The 18,182-nt window shown below is 43.4% G+C and overlaps 1 protein-coding gene across 1 annotated transcript in view; it reads right to left on the bottom strand.

Moving 5' to 3' along the window:
• Positions 1-3,229: 3,229 nt before the first annotated feature.
• Positions 3,230-18,182, bottom strand: part of kcnb1 (potassium voltage-gated channel, Shab-related subfamily, member 1) — a 49,449-nt gene continuing 34,496 nt past the window's right edge. The window contains exon 3 of the mRNA XM_051706970.1: positions 3,230-5,392. Within this exon, the coding sequence (XP_051562930.1) occupies positions 3,464-5,392 (1,929 nt within the window). The 3' untranslated portion in view covers positions 3,230-3,463. The remainder of the gene's footprint in view (positions 5,393-18,182) is intronic.

The raw sequence follows: 18,182 nt of genomic DNA, 5'->3' as shown, positions 1-18,182 counted from the left end.
CAGCTTTAGTGTGTCAATAGGAAATATACATTTTAAACTCCCGAACATTCCTTTTGCAAATAGAATAGAACAGAAGAACAGGGAGCTCTGCAACAGATAGCATGGCCCCCACAGATCCCCCAACTGAACATAGAGTCAGCCTGGGAGTACAAGAGACCAAAGCAGTTGAGATATATAGAAGAACTGTTGCGAATTCTCCAAGATGCTTGGAACATCCTATCTGCCAACAACCAAGAAAAACTGTGTCCAGGTGACCTAGGAGAATTGGTGCTGTTTTGAAGGCAAAGGTGTTCATACCAAATATTGATGTAGCTTTTTTTATGTTAACTGGACTTTGTATGATGTTACTTGATAAATGAAAACTTTTTATGGCATTATTTTTGAAGACATCCTCACTATGCAACATTTTTCACAAGTGCCTAAAACTTTTGCTCAGTACTATATATATATATATATATATATATATATATATATATATGTTGACCTCTCTCATCAACAAGGCATTTCCGTCCACAGAACTGCCGCTCACTGGATGTTTTTTGTTTTTGGCACCATTCGGAGTAAATTCTAGAGACTGTTGTGTGTGAAAATCCCAGGAGATCAGCAATTACAGAAATACTCAAACCAGCCCATCTGGCACCAACAATCATCCATGCGATTATCTAATCAGCCAATTGTGTGGCAGCAGTGCAGTGCAGAAAAATCATGCAAATATGGGTCAGGAGCTTCATTTAATGTTCACATCAACCATCAAAATGGGGGAAAATTTTGATATCAGTGATTTTGGACTGTGGCATGATTGTACATATATATATGTAGTATAAATTGTAAAGTTTTTATTTATCGTGGTAGAATTTTTTTTTTTTTTATACTGAATTTAAATTATGCAGATTAAATATACAGTTTCATGATTGTTTGCAGCAAAGAGAATCTAAGGTGAATAATTAGTGAGAATAATGAGTAAAACATACAGGTAATTTGAGAATTCAAGGGGAAATGTGTTTAATTGTCATGAAAATAATGGCATAATACAAAAATTCTTAATGGTCCTAATATAGGCTTTATTTTCCTTATGTAAAATATATTTTCTTATTTCTGAGCATGAGATTCACCCATGGATCATAACAAAACCCAGGGTTGACACTGACCTCAGGGTACAGCCAAACACAAATACAGGAAAGAGAGCATTTTGAATGGCTTTAGTAAAGTAACATTACAGTGATAATGTTCTCTCCATATGAATCTACGCAATGAATAGGGTATTGAATGTGGATCACACAACCAAAAGATCATGGACATTGTATAACACACATAAAAGACCACAAGCGGAGCAAGAAGCTCTCTAAAAGCAGTTTCATCTTGCTCTATTACAGTAAGCAATACACATCATGGCAATCATCAATTATTTTGTATCTCTCTTCTATTTTTTTTCCATCTGCCTCCCATACACACACTTCTCCCACACTCTCGCAGAAATTGGTATTCTGTTCACACCTCAGTTCAACTCAGCTAAATCGTTGAGACAGGGATGGAAGCATAAACACTCCCAAGTCTCACAAGAGGCTGAGTTTCCCTGATCATCTTTTCACTCCTTAGATAACACATAGACACACACACACATACATATTCTGAGAGAAAAGTACATTCTAACAATGTAACTTTTTCAGTGATGGTATTTGTTCACAAGCATGCAATTGAGTGAATGTTTTTTATCTAATTTAGCCCTCGCTATCCTGGTTTTCAAATTGGATATGAGCGCTGCCAGGGAGGGCTTGTGGTCACCATGGAAACTGGATATAGTCATCTTCAGGACAGCGTCTACATACCTGCGAATATGTGCTGGACTGTGTACGTGTGGTTCTAGAATAGTGAGGACAAGGGTGTTGCCAATAAGGATCTTATCTTTTATGCATATTAAGTTTGTGCATTGTATGTCAAATTTAGTGGGAAATACATGGCCATGCATACAGTTTTGCATTACAGAGTTCTTTATTAAAAGTGATACTGTACGTCTGAAATCATCCATCATTCAAAATCAGAACTGGACAAAATGGTCATCATCTTGGTCAAGTAGTGTACTTTGAGCCTGAATACCAACTGAGGACTCAAAAGGTCCCTTTAAGCATTATGCGAAATCAAATATTTCAAAAAAAAACATTCTCACTGGCAATGCAAATGTATTAGACCATCTACCTCACCTCATATAATCATCTAGAAAATACCTTAGAAATATATATTTATTTTTATTTTCAGAAATGTTTGTGTCTGAGACAGCATCTACTGCTATGAAATTGTTAAATTGAACTGAAGTGTTGAATTGACCTGAAGTTTTTCAATAGTTTGGGTCAGATTTATTCCAGCCTAATACCAATAACTGTCAACAACAGGGCAAAGTATTTGGAGTCCATTCAGCATAGTTCTCATTGTTGCTTGTGGGTTGCCAATGTGCATGTGCTATTTATTTAATTTATAATATACAATCATAAGCGTGGGTGTTTTGCATGAAAACATTGAACATGAGGTGAATCTTTGTCCATTACTTTCTTAAAACACACACACTTTTTTTTGACTAAATTTTGCCATACCAGAAAAATACATAAATAAATAAGGGATGACATGTAAGTAAATGAACATGAAGAGTGTAAAATCTGAACAGATTTTGGTCTCTTCCGATGAAACAATTAACAATTTAATCTTATATCAGTAAATATAGCAAGAAATATGAAATGCATTTCTAGAGAAAATCTTCTAAATATAAAAATAAATCAATCAGATTAGAATCAAACAGTATGTGAATATATTCTAGAGAGTGAGTATGTGTGTAGGAATGTCATAGTTATCATATACGTGCACATTATCATACCATCAGCCCTCACTATAATCATATACGCTTGCACACAAACACTCATACTGTATGCAGACCCATAACTGCAGTTAAGTAAGGCCAGTTAATCAGGGGACAGGGGAGGGGTGCACTAGTAAAACAGGGTTTAACATGTACTTTGTCTCTAATGCTAATCTTTACGGTGAGCTCTGGACAGTGGGTAGCTAATGTGGGCAGTGACAGACTGTCCACTTGATTTACCATACATACCTGCACTTGAATAGTATGTTTTCAGCCTCAAGCTAGTTAAGCTTTAGAATAAATCCTGTTCTTGTCGCAAACAACCATAGGCCAGATTTGTTCTGGCTTTATCTTAACCCTGCGATGCACCAATGCAGGCTTGTTTACAGAAGAGAAAAAAGGGCAAGAGGTGCAGGCAGTGGTACATCTTCGAGATCCTGTTCCATAATAATGTAACACGACCGCTGTTTTCCAGTGAACTCTTCTGCATAAAATCACCAGGGTAGGCCCACTGTAAAATTATTCTCCAATTTACATTAGTCTCCACTTTCTCCAATGTTCTTGGCCTTTGTTCCCTTCTTGGACTCCTTTCAAAGTCCAACTTACAACCCTAAGGCCTCAGAGGCCCTTATCAAAAGTGTTGGAATGTCCCCTGTCCCCTTTGGGCCTCCGCAACTTCTCTGAAGCCACATGGTTCTCATGACCAACAGTTGGGCTACTTCCCAATGGGAATAGGCAGTTCTGACCTAGCAGCCTCTGGGCAGCTTCTAAGTGGTTGGTGCCCCCATGATAACCACCGAGACGAGGCTTGGAGCTCAGGCCACCCAGCAGATGATCTGATGGGCCACCCTCACGCAAGTGCTCCTCGTCGTCTGTGTCGGCATCGATGTACTTGTTGATAGATGCATCGTGAAAGGTGAAGACCTCAGGGGTGAGTGCCTTCCTTTCGGGTGTCTTAGGTGGAGTCCTGCTGCTGGCTGTTGTGTAGACTGACACCTCTGGACTTAGGATGGAGTGGTCAGAGAGAAGAGAGCTGTTGGATAGAGGACCGCCCGATAGGCTGGTCTCCCCAAAACTGCGATGATTCACCCTAACCGAATGCACTTTCTGAGAGCTTCCAAGCAGACCTGGTTGTCGTGAACCATCTGTGTTAAGAGGTTTAGCACCAGAACAAGGTGGTGTAAGCATGGTCTCATGCTCCAAGGTGGTCTGCAGGCTTGGGTTTGCACTGACCCGACCGGAGAGGCCTGAACCAGGGCTGTGGGAGAATCGAGAGCTTTCTGGGAGGGACAAGCCCCCTGCCGGACTGTAGGGAAATCGTGGGTTTTCTTGAAAGTCTGTTGCACAGCTGATATAACTGTCGATGCTGGACAGACTTTTCATGTCCACCACCCCTTCGCGACCCCCATTCAGTGGGTCACCACCTTGACCTGGCAAGGCTCCTAGCTCAATCTCATCCCTTCTATGTCCTGCCCGGGATGAGTTTCTGTCTTTGGTGTTCAGGTTGGGCTGTGACTGAGTCTTAGCCATCTGGTTGTACATTTCTTCCAGTTTCTGTGGATTAAGCCTCTGTGGACTAGAGGCCGTCACCTTGCTCGGGGAACCTTGGTCTGGGTTGAAGGAACGATTTGAACTGGTCTCAGATGCTGCCCGCTTAGATGACCACTTCCACCGACTGGGTGACAGATGGTTGTCTTGGGTTCTTTCACCCTTATCCATGACCACCACATCCAAAAGCTCTGCACCACGTGAAAATGCTTCTCTAACATTCATGGATACTATACTGCCATTGCGTTTGGCTCGCTCAAGAGCCTCACGTCTCTTGATAGCCTTCTCTTGTCTTTTCTGTTCCTTGTAGAATTCAGAGAAGTTATTGACGATGATGGGAATGGGTAGGGCAATGACTAACACTCCTGCTATGCAGCAGAGACCACCAACAATCTTTCCCAGAAGTGTCTTAGGGTAAATGTCCCCATATCCCACTGTGGTCATGGTAATAGTGGCCCACCAGAAGGAGGCAGGAATGCTCTTGAACTTGGTATCATCCTCGTCCTTCTCGGCAAAGAAAACTAGGCTGGAAAAGATCATGATGCCCATGGCTAAGAAGAGGATAAGCAGGCCCAGCTCATTGTAACTCCGTCGCAGTGTGAAGCCCAGCGACTGCAACCCAGTGGAGTGACGTGCCAGTTTCAGGATGCGCAAAATTCGCATGATTCGAAAGATTTGTACCACCCGCCGTACATTTTGAAATTGCAAGACGCTTTTGTTGGACTCTGTCAAGAATATGGTTACGTAATATGGTAGGATAGCCAGCAGGTCAATGACATTCAGGGGACCTTTGAAGAATTTCCATTTGTTTGGTGAGGAAAGGAAGCGAAGAAGGTACTCCATGGTGAACCAAGCGATGCACACAGCCTCCACATGAGCCAGCTGGGGATTATCTGTAGTCTGACCAAACTCGTCTGTGTCTTGCAGCTCCGGGAGGGTGTTAAGGGACAAAGCGATAGTGGAGAGTACAATGAATAGGATAGAGATGATGGCCAAGATCTGTAAGACAAAGAAATGGAAGAAATAAACTATTATTAAAGGGATAGTTAACACAAAAAGAAATGCAAGGCAGAACGTTCAGCCTTAGTCACGTTCACTTTTATTGCATATTTTTTCCATACAATGAAAATAAATGGTGACTGAGCCTATTAGTCCCTAATATTCTGCATAACATCTCCTTTTGTGTCCAAGTCATACAGGTTTAGAACAACATGAGTGTAAGGAAATTATGGTTTGGGTGAACTATACCTTAAAAAAAAAATTGTTTAATAAAGATCTACATACAGTATTGGTAAACAAATATAGGATTTAATAGTTATTCACTGTAAAACTCAGCTCTTATTTATGAACCTTTTATGTCAGATTGAGCTGTACTAAAAGTCCTTATAAATCTTATGTAACTTTATTATAAGGAAAGGATATTACTATATAATAATCTTACAGTATAAGGACATTATGACAGAAGTTCAGAAGCTTGTTTACTACAACATATCACTGACTTTGTGTGCTCACAACTCACAATAAAAACAATTGCTCAAATTCAGCTGTTAAAGACAAAAAGAGCTTCTTATGGAACTTTTAACTAATGAATATACAGTTCTGCTCATGGATATCTAGTTAACTTGCTACTTTGAAATCTTTAGATCTGAAAATCTTTCAAATGTTTGATGTATAAAGCCGCCCAATCAGATTGAAACTGGCAATTTTCTCCAGCATTTCAAATTTTCTGTGCAATGTACATTAGATGGTCAGTGAACGGACTGTGGGTTGACTGTGGATATGCTATCTGAGGTTCCCTAAAAACCTGTTTGGGTCAGCAAGAGGTTAACCATTTAACTTTAAAAAATTACAAATGTGAGTTATTTTTTTAAAATAGAAAAACGGGATCAAATTTAAAGGTGTAAAAAGATTATCAAGATACATTTTGTTATGAATTATGCCATCCAATGGCATAACAGAACTGTGAACCTCTTTCTTCATCATCTATATTAGCCTGCTAATCTCTCTCTGTCAGTATTATCAAATGATTTGCCTTTGTATTAAAGCTATGGAAAATCATTTGTGACTCACTGCACTTGCAGGTGTCTGCATGTGTGTATTAATATACCTAAGAAGAGATGATACCCTCCAGTCACGTGAGTCATCAGGGAAAAGTTAGAAACGTTAATACGATTATATACAGCCTATAACCTATAAACAGCAAAGTTTAGCCTTTTATTTATTAGCTTGCCAAAGCTTAAGCAGCATTATTTCCAAAACGATATCAGCAACCACAATCTCTGCTAAGTCACACTGGAGCTCCCAACTCCCTCCCATTTTATTCACCACTGTCTGATTAAAAGACTAAAATGCCTGACTGATTGCAATGGTTTGTATTGGTATAAATTCTATTTCTGCTAAATTCATTAAGTTTTAATTGGTCAAGTTTGTTGTAGTGTCTGTCAATTTGAGAATTCCCATAGGAAACAAAGTTCCCCTTCTGTCACTCACTCGACGTTGTGTCGATGTAATGACACTAGTGGTCGCCCTTGGGAGCCCCAAACACCTCTAATCTTTGAGAAAAGGCCAATGAGAATTGGCAAGTGGAATTTGCATGCCACTCCTCCGGACATACGGGTATAAAAGGAGCTGGCTCGCAACCACTCATCAGATTTTTTTCTTCGGAGTGGAGCGGTTGTGTGTCAGCGAGCTGAATTCCACTGCCGCTCCATTCACCTCAGGTAAAAGCGTATGCTGTTGGATATATGCCGCATTCCAGTGGCTTTCTCTCCTTCTGCACACTTAGTGCAGACTACGCCCCTTCGACAGCGCTACTAAGAGAATATATATCTCTGCAAAGAGTGTATTTTCCTCTATTAGAGCAGCACATTAACGTGAATGTCTTTTTAAAGACGCATCTTTTTAAAGATGCCATTCCGTCTTTGTGTAATTCCTGGATGCGTTCATTATCTCTCCGCCTCTGATGGTCACGGGCGCTGCCCCACATGTCTGGGCCGCGCTCACACTGAGGCTGCGTTTGTGGATGGTTCATGTTCTCATTGCGAGAACATGACCATGGCAACGTTGCGGTCATGGCTTTCCTTCCTCCGAGGGAAAGCCATTCCAGTCCCCCCCCACGCTGTGCCTTCTACCTACGGATATGAGGACGGCCCGGCTGATGCTGGAGGTGATTTGGGGATTTCAATGGCCGTGGTCTCGCCGGGTAATTCCCTGCGGACCTCCCATTCCCCAGCACACTCATCTGCCTTCGTCGAGTTCCGAGATGAGACCAGCTCGCCTCACAGCCAGCCTAACATCTCTCTCGGGGCTTGTGAGCAGGATGAGTCCTTGATCACTGCGTCGGAGAGTGCACTGGCGATGTCGGATGCCGAGGACTCGACTGGGCTGCCACCTTCGTGTCTGCCTGCCCAGTCTGAGGCCGACGCAGAGCTGACTGACATGCTTGCCCGGGCCACCGCAAGTGTTGGGCTGGACTGGAACTCTCCACCCTCCCCTGAGCCCTCACGGCTAGATGACTGGTTCCTGGGCTCGGGGTGCCGCTCACAGCCGCGCCCCCCCCCGTCCCCTTCTTCCCGGAGGTGCACGATGAGTTGACGAGGTCCTGGAGGGCACCTTTTTCTGCCCGAACTCGACTTCCCAGCTTGTCCGCTCTCACTACCCTCGACGGCGGGGCGGCCCATGGGTACGCGGAGATTCCTCAGGTGGATAAGGTGGTTGCGTTGCATCTCTGCCCGCAAAATGCAGCCACCTGGCGGGATCGTCCGACACTCCCCTCCAGGGCCTGTAGGACTACGTCGTCTCTGGCGACTAAAGCCAACAGTGCCCCTGGACAGGCCGCCTTCGTCCTGCATGCCATGGCCCTCCTGCAAGTACACCAGGCCAAGGCACTGAAAGAGCAGCATGTGGGTAGTCCTGATCCCGATGTGATGCAGGAGCTGTGCTTGGTGACTGACCACGCCCTCCGGGCGACAAAGGTCACGGCGTGAGCACTCAGCCAGGCGATGTCCACCTTGGTGGTCCAGGAGTGCCACCTGTGGCTGAATCTGGTCGAGATGAGGGACGCCAACAAGGCTTGCTTTCTCAACGCTCCCATCTCCCAGACTGGCCTATTCAGAGACACCATCGAGGACTGTGCCCAGCAGTTCTCGGCGGTGAAGAAGCAGACTGAGGCGATACAGCACATCTTGCCCCGGCGCGGCTCAAGATACTGTACCCCGTCTGCTCACCGAGGGCATCCCCCTGCGGCGGTGAAAGCCCAGGCGGCTCCGCCACAGCCCGAGCCCAGTTCTTGGCCCCAGCGTAGAGCCCCCCGCAGGAAGCTGACACCCCCTGCCTCACGACCAGGCGCAAGGACCCGGAAGGCTCCTAAGCGCCCCTGAGATGGATGACCCAGGGAGGGAGATGCTGCTGCTACCATGGAGCTGGTATCCAGACCACTCCGTCCCCCGGTGGAGGGCTGGGAGGTAATCTTGTGTTCCCTTTAGTTTTGTGTTTGTGTACCCACATTTTCAAAAAAAGAGCAGTTTCCTCAGTCGGTGTTTAAGACCGCCATTATCACGACGACAGGTCACTGAGCACCTGCGACTTGGACATCGCGAACGTGGGCCCCACGGTGGTGAACTACCTGAAGTCATTCAGGCGGAAGACAGCGGTTCCACTGAAACACTTTCAGAGGCTCCTGGGGCATATGGCATCCTCGGCGGCGGTCACACCGCTCAGGTTGATGCATATGAGACCACTTCAGCACTGGCTTCAGGCTCGAGTCCCGAGATGGGCATGGCACCGCGGCACACATCGTGTGGCTATCACGTCACTCTGCCGCCACTTGTTCAGCCCATGGACAGACCTTGCATTTCTGCAGGCAGGAGTCCCCCTACAGCAAGTGTCCAGACCCGTCGGGTCACCACAGACACCACCAAGTTGGGCTGGGGTGCTATGTGCAACGGGCATGCAGCCGCTGGCTCCTGGACAGGACCACGGCTGTGTTGGCACATCAACTGCCTCGAGTTGCTGGTTGTACTGCTCACCCTGCGGAGGCTATTGCCATTGATCCGGGACAAGCATGTGTTGGTCCAGTCGGACAACACAGCGACAGTAGCATATATAAATCACCAAGGCAGCCTACCCTCTCGTCACATTTCACAACTCGCCCGCCATCTCCTCCTCTGGAGTCAGCAGTGGCTGAGGTCGCTGCGGGCCTCTCATATCCCGGGCAGCCTCAACGCCACAATGGACGCCTCTCTGCCCCCGGTCGCTGTGTTTGTAGAGCTCCTCCCCTTACAGGCAGGACCTACCACCACGCCTCTTCCATGTGTGTCTAGTGAGCCCATGTGACGTATTGCCACATGTTTCCTCTCATCTGGGCAGGATGTGTTCTCCACAGGGTCTTTCCCCCTGAAAGAGTAGGAAAGGAAAAGAACACATTCCCCGGCACGTGTAAAAGCATTAGATGGCCCCAGCCGAATCTAATACTCTGTGGAGAGAAAACACAGAGAGAAAAGGCCGCAGCTGGTGTGGCCTGCTCCCACGCTAGTTATGTTGCTTCCCCCCCTCTGGGATATGGGGAACTACATGACGTCTTGTGGGGCATTGGGGGAGGTTACGTGCGGACTGATGCACCTGCTATTACGCACGCAGCAGCTTGCTTGCACCTGCATCGGCAGTTCACGTGACATGGTCCAGCTGTTGTGGCGTTTTTCTATAGGGACCCCTAGTGTCACTACATCGACACAACATCGAGTGAGTGACAGAAGGGGAATGTCTTGGTTACTGTTGTAACCTCCGTTTCCTGTTGGAGGGAACGAGATGTTGTGTCCCTCTTGCCACAACGTGGTACTATCCGCTGAAATGGCCGGGACCTTGTCTCGGCTCCTCAGCACAAAACCTGAATGAGTGGTTGTGAGCCAGCTCCTTTTATACCCGTATGTCCGGGAGAGTGGCATGCAAATTCCACTTGCCAATTCTCATTGGCCTTTTCTCAAAGATTAGAGGTGTTTGGGGCTCCTAAGGGCGACCCCTAGTGTCACTACATCGACACAACGTCTCATTCCCTCCATCAGGGAACGGAGGTTACAACAGTAACTGAGACGTTCTCTTTAATATCTCAGTTGTTTCTCCTTGACAGTAATGAGATTAAAAGTATAGCAAATAGACACTGAAGTTTCCTGCCTCTCAGATTTTTCTCCTGAATAAATCCCCCCATAATCTCATATGCATTTCTACTAGAATTTAAGAAGAAAGCTCAACATATTGTGCTCAGGTTTATCAAGATACAAAAGTCTGCAATCAAAAGTCAGATAATTTAAAATGAACTCAAACATGTCTCATCTAATACTTTCAAGGCCAAATTATCTGAACTACGCTATCCACAGCCATTTTATTTATAGCTCTATGCTTTTTCAAAAATGTCTCTTGTGTCTTTTGTCATTTCTCTCAGTGGATTTTAGGAGAAACATCCGATACATAGTTGACGCTTAAAAGAAACTACAGAGAACTCCATTAAGTCTTATGAGCTATGAAAGACCAACCTCTGAGCAACAAAATCGGTTCCTCTGGGTTTTACTACAGCTCTGATTTGAGTGAAGAGAGTTACCCTGGAGGTAAGAAAGACTCGTTTCTAGGTCATTTACTTGGTCTTTTAAGCCAAACATGTGTGTAAAGTGTGTGTGTTGCAAAGTATTCTGAATGTGAAAAGTGAAAAGGGCAGCTAAAAAAGGACCACTAGAGTGACAATGGACATTGGAAGAATGCTCAATGTAGTTGCTCAGACGTTTAATGGGGACTGCATTTTAAGCTGGCTAAGCACATATTCTCAGTGCACAATCCATTGAGCCATTGACAAAGTGATAATCTGCCAATAATGTGCGTTTAACATCTCACACTCAAGCTGAGGAAGGCATAACAAGGTCGACTCCCTGCATGGCTAGGGAGAAGGATGCACAGGGAGAAATCCCAGCATTTCCATGTCATCTCAGGTGAGTGGCTCATTATCACATCCAGTGGGGTGCTCTTACAAGCACATACAAATTATGCTCTCATAAGATACACACAACTCATATAAACATATAAACACACACGGATACGTACCCACAGCTCAACATGCACTCCAAAAACTGCTGTGCACAGCGGGATATCCCATTAAGGGCATAAATTAAATTGCATGGCATCCCGTAGGAAAGAAAAAATCACAAATGAGATCCCCTTAATATCACAGATTTTTACTTAAGTCTTCTGCTTCACAGATTTTTCTACCAGAGCCTAGTAATTTCGCATGTGTGTCCTCTAGTCTAAAGTTTCAGAAGAGATCTCAACCTGGTCTCAAACTGTGCTCAGATCTGCCAAGATATCAAAAAGTCAGAGAATTGAATGTAAACTCAAACATTTCTTATCAAATTTGTCCATAAGCAAATTATCTAGACTATTTATGTTTAGAATTTTTAATATAATTGATATACATTTTTATACTCGTTAATTTATATTATTTTTTAATAACTTTATAGCTCTAGACTCTAACAGTACGTCAACAATTGACATTTGATTATATATTTGATTCGATTTTTTATTTCTCCAAAGAAATTTTAGTGACAAATTTGATTTAAAGGGATAGTTCACCCAAAATAAAAAAAATTCTCTCATAATTTACTCACCCTCATGCCATCCTAGATGTGTAAGACTTTCTTTCTTTTACTAAACACAAACAAAGATTAAAAATATATATATCTCAGCTTTGTTGGTCCATACAATTCAAGCAAATGGTGGCCAGAACTTTGACGGTCCTAAAAATACATGAATCCATATCTCCAGAAGCGATATGATAGGTGTGGGTAAGAAACAGATCATTATTTAAGTCCTTTTTACTATAAATCTCCACTTTCACTTTCACACTCTTTTTCTTTTCTATTTGGCGATTCACATTTTGAGTGTACTTTCTGCATATCACCACATACTGGTCAGGGAGGAGAATTTATATTAAAAAAGGACTTAAATATTTATCTGTTTCTCACCCACACCTATCATATCGCATTTAACCACTGGAGTCTTATGGATTACTTTATGCTGCCTTTATATGCTTTATGGAGCTTCAAAGTTCTGGACACCATTCACTTGCATTGTGAGGACCTACAGAGCTGAGATATTCTTAAAAAAAAAAGCTTAGTTTGTGTTCAGCAGAAGAAATAAATTCATTTACATGAGAGAATTTTCATTTTTGGGTAAAGTATCCTTTTAAAGGCGATGTGTGCAATATTTCCCAGTGTTTAAATACTTTCTCCTATCCCTAATATACAGAGTCAACTATAGGTGAGTAATTTTAGGTTTATTCCTCAGAAAATTGTAAAGTCTGTGGCTCTTTGGGACTATCAAAACATTCATCTGTTTGAGAATAGCAACCAGCAACATTGGCTCAACCAATAAAATCAGTTTGGGATTGGACTGTTTGTCCGAACAATTGCAACAAGCGGAATATTCTGGAAACCTGTTTTTTTATTTTGTATTCTGTTTGCAATGCTATTGCTGCTGAAATTACACACTTCACCTTTAAATTAGCATAGCTAAGTCTCCTGAGCTATGAAAGAGCAACCTCTAAGCAATGACATTTTCCTTTGGGAGATTCATTGTAATAAGTGTGTTAAAGACCATATTGAGAAATGCAGTGTTTATAGGAGAAAGGGTAATAGTATCTCATCATAAGTAACTCTAAACATGCATATCCCACTCAGTGTAGATGTTTCTTTGACTCTTTAGTGAGAACTCCTTCTTTGACCTTGACCACTGACATTCAACCGCTGCCACAGCATTGTCAAGGCAACCTATTTCAAACATGGTAGGAGGCAGTCAAATAAAAAGGTTTGATTGAAAAGTGTCAAAGTCTCTGTCCCTCTTATCATCAATATCATCACCTTGCTCTGCTGTTTGCTACTTACAAATGGAGTTTCATTAACAAGGTTCGTTCGGGAGGAGCAAATTAATTTAATCTTACCAATCACATTGCCAGAGTAAGCATATATAATCAGCTGCTTACCTCTACATGGCATCGAGCCTTCCGGCATTTGGCCCCGCCCATTGCCCACGAAAAGGCCCGTGCTCGGATCGTCGGATGCTACTTCGCTGCAAAGCACTTGCCCTCATCAGAACAGCTCTTCTGTCTAAATCATCTTGTTGTTCAACAGAAGCTGCCGCAGCAGCTCATTTGTTTTTGCAGGATTGACCGCTACCACTTTAAGTGCTACTTTTACTCTGCCTCACTTCCTAATCTGTATTAACCAAAGCAGATCATAGCGTGAAGCTGCTTCTGAGAAACAGCTCTCTACAACTGTTCATTCACATGTCCTCTTGTGTAAACTTTCCACCTGGAGCGGTCCGTTGCGTGATGCTGCTTCCGCATGCCGACCACTTCAGCGCTGTATACATGTGAAACAGCTGCCTACGATTGTTCATATGTTCTCTTATCTAAACTTTCCAAACGGAGTGGTCCATCATGTGAGCCTGCCTCCATGAACGGGCGCTGCTCCGGCTTCATGCCATTTCAGCTCTATTACAGCTCTCTTTGTACACGAGGGAAACAAAGATTAACTATTTAATTCAATCATCATTCCAACTCTTCCCAGTGTTTTAATCTGCTTCTTCCGCACAGGTGATTCCTGTCAGCCTCATTACCTTACCGTACAGCTCATTTAGAGTGTGCTCCATTCAGTGATTCCGTTTGAAGTCATCTTCCAACATGACTATCATGATTGTTCTCCCTTCTAATTGCCCTTCGGAGCGTGATTTATTCTATTCGGAATAGAGGGGGAATCATGCAACAAGCGAACTTCCTTCCAAACAACCGCTACCCTAATTAAAAAAAAATAATAATTAAAATCAACGCAGACATTTTAGCGCGAGCTCACTGCCACAGCAGCACCTGCTCTGACCATGCTATAGCTCACCACAGCCATACACAGCCTCTGTCTGAACAGACATGAGCCAAGTTCAGTTCCGCAATAGGTAGATTGCACGCAGCGTCACAACTCGTTCATGAATCATCCCGCAAACGCATCTCGCCTCACAGCATTCGGGCTTGCCTCGCCGCGTGGCCCAGATAACCATGAAGCAAGCGCTTCTACAAACTTCTACTCATCTCTAGACTATAACATGACTTTCTCTTCTCTCTCCCAGGACAAATGCTTCATGCAGTTAAAATCAATCCATCATTTTTTATTTTTACAGACAAGTCTTCTCTACTTTTGCCCGAATCATTGGATTACAAACTCTTAACAAGCTCGACCTTAGAACCTAATTGCTGCATGACTTTAAAAGCATTCAACAATCTTCACCCAAGTTTAAAGTAACGGGTTGAAATCGATGCCTGATGATTCGGATTTGCACTTATGTGGACCCACAATATTTCTGTTTTCTGCAGAATTTATTACAGGTCATCAATATAAACAAGTCGTTTTATTCACCTCACTACTGCAAATGGCACCCATATAGTATCTATTAAATCCAATCCACAGGCACAAACTCCTAATGATTCATACGTCCTCGTCAAAATGAGATGAGTCACCTCGTGCCAATAATACAGAGTTAATGGAATTACTCGCATTACGTTGGAAACAATCTACAAATCTCCAAACCATATGCTTAAGTTAAATAAACATCAGACTATGGTATTTATCCTGGTGCTTAGTTTCAGGTCCCTTCTAATTTCATGACAAACAACAGCTTTAAATGACGTCATACGCATGCACATGCCAGCATGCATCCTGACACTGCTTCACATATGTTCCCAACATTAAATCTAGCAAACAACTAAGTTTAGGCGTTCGCAGATGTTACATTTACCATATTACCATGTTTACTATTGGTTCAATTCATCCCTAAGCAGTACAAATGCGCTGGCCAGGTGCCACAACTGCAGCGTCTTTCGGGCAGTGTGACTAAACCTGCCACTACACTGCAAATGGCGCAAATGCACTGTCCAAGCGCCTCAACCGTGGCGTCTTTCGGGCCATGCGACAAACTCCCACTACACTGCAAACAGTGCAATGTGTCGTTCACGTGCCACAACCGCGGCACTTCCTTCGTGGCCATGTGTCTAAGCTTCCATGGCTCCGTAACTCATATTATATCACTCATACCAAACAACCATTACCCACCTAGTGATTGACAACAATCGGGCCGTTTTAGGTCTTCCCTAAACAGTTCACCACAAGCCTACATCTCTGCATCAACCAATTTAATTCGAATATTGCCTATTATATGCCCTCACGTCAAACGCCGTGCTTGACGAATCAACCCACTCGTATCGCAGAGTGAGTTCTTGTGCAAGCTTTTCAGACGAAACACGGACTCTTCCTGTTAAAAGCTGTAAAGTCCTGTTCTCGAGGTTTCAGCCCATTCGTTTCGCATAAGGAGTTCTGTTAAAATGCTGCATTTATCACTTTTCAAGAATCAAGTGTTCTACCGTCGAATGCCGTAAGGGCCCACACTTGCGGATCCAGCCACTCGCAGCACTGAGCGTGCTTAGTAAAATGCAGCATAAACAATTCTCACATGAATCGTATGCTCTCCCACTGAACGCTGTGCGGTCCCGTGCTTGAGGATTCAGCCAGTTCAAATCGCAAAGAAGGGGAGGGCTCTCGTTTTTAAGCAACTTTAACCACTTCATTTTAATGCAGCATGGGCTCTCCCATTCGAATGCAGCGAGAGTCACCACGTTCAGGCCATGGGCTCTCCTGTTCGAATCGCAGTATGCACTCAACCCCCCCACCCCCCCCATTCAAATGCAGCACGGTGGCCCCCCGTAAGAGCTCACTGTCTCTTCAGTGCTTCAGCCTGATTTCATTCTTCATTTCTACCTATCTTGCACCTTCCCATTTCCTATCCCCAAAGCAGACCTTACCATGAGGGTGCCTTCCCACACTCCTAACCCCCCCCCACCCCCACATTTCATAATTTCAGGTTCCTCTTTTTTGGGGGGTATAAGGGGCATCGCAGCAAATCTTCATATTTTCTCAAATATATCACTTCAAACTACAAGGCTCCATAGCTATCAGTTTGCTGTCCCGTTTCCTGGCTTCTTTTGGGGGGTATTTGAGCTCGGGTCAAGTCTCGAGCCTCAAGCCCTTCGCCCAGGGCAGCGAGCCAAACATGTTTACACTATCCTCGATGCAGGATTACATTAACTTGTGAACTACTGAAATGGAGTTTCATTAACAAGGTTCAGGCGGAGCAAGTTAATTTAATCTGACCAATCACACTGCCAGAGTAAGCGAATATAAACAGCTGCTTACCTCTACATGACATCGAGCCTTCTGGCATCCCATCACCTCCCCATCTCCACCTGTCTATTTCATCAATAACTAATCTAAGTCCAGGGGGGTGTTCGAGCTCGGGTCAAGTCTCGTGCCTCGAGCCCTTTGCCCAGGACAGCGATCCAAACATGTTTACACTATCCTCAATGCAGGATGACATTAACTTGCGAACTACTGAAATTTACAGAGGTCAGATAGGAGGAAATGACAGTTACCAGTCCTGTTCCAATCTATTCTAAAAGCTTTCTTCAAACTGGGTACATTTCCATACATTACCTACATTTTTGCAAAATAATTTTTACATGCCTCATTGTACGTTTCGTGGCAGTTTTCTGGTGAAATCAACACTGGAGGCGCTACAACAACAATTACTTGTATTTCCTTTTACATAAATCAGAAGAAAAAGGGCAGATTGACAGAACACTAACCTTAAAAACCTCGTCTTTTTTTCATCTCACATTTGCTTACTATGACACTATTGGCTAGGTTTAGTGTAGGGAGGTCGGTTTTGTTGATTTAAAACTCAATAGAGCATTAACATCTGTTTGGGAGAAAATGTAACTCGCTTTTAGTGCCACACAGTGGACATTTCACCTCGGAACTGCCGCGATATGTGTAATGGACCATGTGATATAATTTTGCAAAAATGTCACTATAGTCACTTTTTTTTTTTTTTTTTCATGAGATAATTTTAAGGTTATGCATTTGCCTGGTAGCATAACAATATATATAAAACTGTCGACAAAACATCCCTTACACTTACACTGAAGGAGGCACCCTAACCATATCTAGAGACCAGAATATTATAGAGATTTGGGAATGGGCTCTTTTGATTTCAACCATTTTATATCCACTTAGCAACAACACAGAACACCCTAGCAACTGCATAGCAACATGCTAATAACCACTCAGAACACCTGGAAATCTTTTGCTTCTTCAGATGGTCTTACATGACCTTTAACATGAATGATTTTGTCATATTTAAAATGCAAGGAACTAGACAGAACAAGACTGGTCATTGTTATGGGCAGACAGAAGGGGAGAGGAGAGAGATGGGATTCCGATACTGTTGCCAAACCCACCTTCATGTCCATCTAAAAGTGACACTGTCACCATGGTTACCAGAAGAGACCATGTCTTCCACATTTTCCACCAAATAATGGCATGAAAAGCACTCAAACACACACACACATTCTCATGAATATAAAATATCACAATCATTCCTTTATAAGTCATCCACTCTTAAAGGGATAGTTCACTGAAAAATGAAAATTCTGTCATCATGACTTCCTTTCTTCCATGAAACACAAAAGGAGATGTTAGGCAGAATGTTACAGTATCAGTTACCATTTGCATTCATGGCATCTTTTTTTCTTCCATATATTGAAAGTGAAGGTGACTGAGACATGGAACGTGGAACATTTTGCCTATCATCTCCTTTTGTGTTCCACGTGAGAAAAAAATACTACAGGTTTGTAACAATATGAAGGTGAGTA

This window comes from Myxocyprinus asiaticus, chromosome 9 (assembly GCF_019703515.2).
Source record: "Myxocyprinus asiaticus isolate MX2 ecotype Aquarium Trade chromosome 9, UBuf_Myxa_2, whole genome shotgun sequence".
Classification (NCBI taxonomy): Eukaryota; Metazoa; Chordata; class Actinopteri; order Cypriniformes; family Catostomidae; genus Myxocyprinus; species Myxocyprinus asiaticus.
The sequence above is the reverse complement of the archived record's forward strand: the minus strand, read 5'-3'. Positions and strand labels throughout refer to the sequence as shown.